Source organism: Clupea harengus, chromosome 9, assembly GCF_900700415.2.
Source record: "Clupea harengus chromosome 9, Ch_v2.0.2, whole genome shotgun sequence".
In the NCBI taxonomy this organism is placed as follows: domain Eukaryota; kingdom Metazoa; phylum Chordata; class Actinopteri; order Clupeiformes; family Clupeidae; genus Clupea; species Clupea harengus.
Genome location: NC_045160.1, coordinates 27,477,650 through 27,480,149, shown reverse-complemented (window position 1 = coordinate 27,480,149; position 2,500 = coordinate 27,477,650). Strand labels below are relative to the sequence as shown.

General features: G+C 50.0%; 1 protein-coding gene across 1 annotated transcript in view; it reads right to left on the bottom strand.

The window, feature by feature from the left end:
- Positions 1-2,500, bottom strand: part of LOC105905016 (claudin-3-like) — a 6,252-nt gene that overhangs the window by 3,544 nt on the left and 208 nt on the right. Inside the window, exon 1 of the mRNA XM_012832986.3 lies at positions 1,910-2,500. This exon is cut by the window's right edge and continues 208 nt beyond it. Coding sequence (XP_012688440.2) covers positions 1,910-2,397 — 488 coding nt within the window. The 5' untranslated portion in view covers positions 2,398-2,500. The remainder of the gene's footprint in view (positions 1-1,909) is intronic.

The following is a 2,500-nucleotide window of genomic DNA, read 5'->3' as shown; positions in this document are numbered from 1 at the left end:
GCTCCTCCAACATTCCTGGCCATTCCCGTGTTGACAAGACGTGCAGGGGCCCTGAGACGACTCCATTGTTCCTGGAGAGTTTGGGACAGTTGGGCAAGAGGGGGGGGGGGGCAACAAAGGCAAGGATTCTTGCGGAGGGAAAAAGCCCGTCGACCCAGGGGACGTGGTCAGTCTCACACGGCACACACACACACACACACACACACACACACACACACACACACACACACACACACACACACACAGCACACCTCAACAGCCCAACTCTCCCAAGCTTTACTTTGTCATCTTTCCTGAAGTGGGCAAAGTGGAGGCCAGCGGACGAAGCAAGGGTTTGGATGGGTTTTGTAGGTCAGTGGTTGTAGCGCCCTCGTGTGGACATTATTATATCCTCTTTGGGACTTCACTAGAGAGCCATCTCAAAGAAACAGTACAATGCTGTTAATCGTTGTTAAATCTTTTGGTGAAATGTACCATTAAGCCGAGTCACGTTTCTACAAAATAGGATAAGGACACTGACAGAGTTTCAAAGGTACCAAATAGTTGGAACCCAGATTGACATGCCGGTCAAAACAAATCTTCAAAACGACTTAAAGTGGCAAGAGGAACAATGTCACACCTCATGATGGCACCTGCCCAACACCGAAACACACATAGAAATGACTTCAGATGTATTTATTTTATTACATTCGGTTTTTATTTGTTTGTTTTACTCACACTCCCTCAGGTTGGCGTCCTACGCAACACACTTTGTCTTGCTTTGTGTTCAGAAACCCACAGCATGAGTTATGAGTCCGTTAAGCAAACTTATGTAGGGTATGTAACGCAGGGTTATGGAAAAACAATGTGTTAAATAACTAACCCAGTTAATGAGGATGACTTTCTAACAGTCTAATCTAACTTTGAAGAAATACAGATGTGTTTAATAACTTCAAAATCTGTTTATGCCAAAAGTCTGCCTAAATCTTGTTTTTGCCAAAAATCTATCTGAGAAGATAAATGAGTTACTATTCAAGGCTTAGACTCTCATCCCAAACAGGCAGTTCCAAAACAGTGAGTCATTCAGGAGTGAATCACTTAATGATTTATGAATTGCTTAGAAATGTCTATCTTTCACACGCTCTGCTTATCAAAGAGAAGAACAAAACGTAAACAAAACTGGTTGAATTGATCACTGGGTTTATTTTCTGTACAAATCCAGAGTTTTCAGCTAGTGCAAAGGTCCACGGGACAGGTGAGAGAGTACGGCACAATCAACAGCAGACACGTCGTGTGGGTACACACCCAGGAGATCATACTGAACACAGTGCATTGGAAACAGTGGAATGATTTTTCACAAGCAATCATAGCTAGCTACAATAAATATCTACAACAGTATCCAAATTCCGTTGTATGCAAATACAATGACAATAAAGGCTTTCAATTCAATATCAATTCACACAGTAGGTTCAAAGGGAATGGCTTGTCAGTAAAAAAAAAAAGCTACCGTAAGTAAGGGTGCAAATCAGTGATTGACACGAGTCTGTTTGGCAAGAAAATATTTACACAATTCTTCAGGGAAGACAGACTGTCTTCTTCTCTCCTTATGGGAACTAGCACACCCCACAGAGGCCTCAAAGGGCGTTTTTTTTGTTGTTTCTTTTTTCTTTATGTCTTCCACCAGAACACCCCCCCCTTCCCCCCCCCCCCCCCCCCCCCCCCCCCCCCCTCTCTCTCTCTCTCTCCTTACGGACCTGGTCAGACGTAGTCTCTCCTCTCGTGTGTGCTCTGGACCACGGACCTGGGGGGGGCTGAGTACATCATGCGTCCGGGGGGCATGTACTTCTTCTCGGAGCTGGGGGGGCAGGAGCAGCAGAGGATGGACCCCCCCACCAGCAGCATGGCGGCTGCGGCCCAGCCCAGGTAGAGCGCGGCGCCCATCTCCCTCTTCTGCTGCTCCGTGATGATGGGGCTGTAGAAGTCGGCGATGATGCTGTGCGCCGTCCAGGACACGGGTACGAGCTCCGCCAGGGCCGCGCACAGGAACGCCACGCCGGCCGCGATCATCACGCGCGCCTTCGCCGCCTCGTCCTCGATGCAGTTGGTGCACTTGGCGCCGACGATGGCCACCAGCACGCCGAGGATGCCCAGCACGATGGAAACCACGCAGAGGGCGCGGGCGGCCTGCAGGTCCTGGGGCAGCGCCAGCATGGAGTCGTAGACCTTGCACTGCATCTGGCCCGTGCTCTGCACCACGCAGTTCATCCAGATGCCCTCCCAGATGGTCTGCGCCGTCACGATGTTCACGCCGATGAACGCCGACACGCGCCACATGGGCAGGGCGCACGACACGATGCCCAGGATCCAGCCGATGGTCGCCACGGTCACCCCCAGAACCTCCAGCCCAAACGCAGCCATTAATGTGTGTATGTGTGTGTGCGTGCGTGTGTGTTTGTGTGTGTGTCCGCACTGTGTCCACAAGTCCACTCGCAAATCAAGTCTCTCTCTTTCTTTGTCTTTC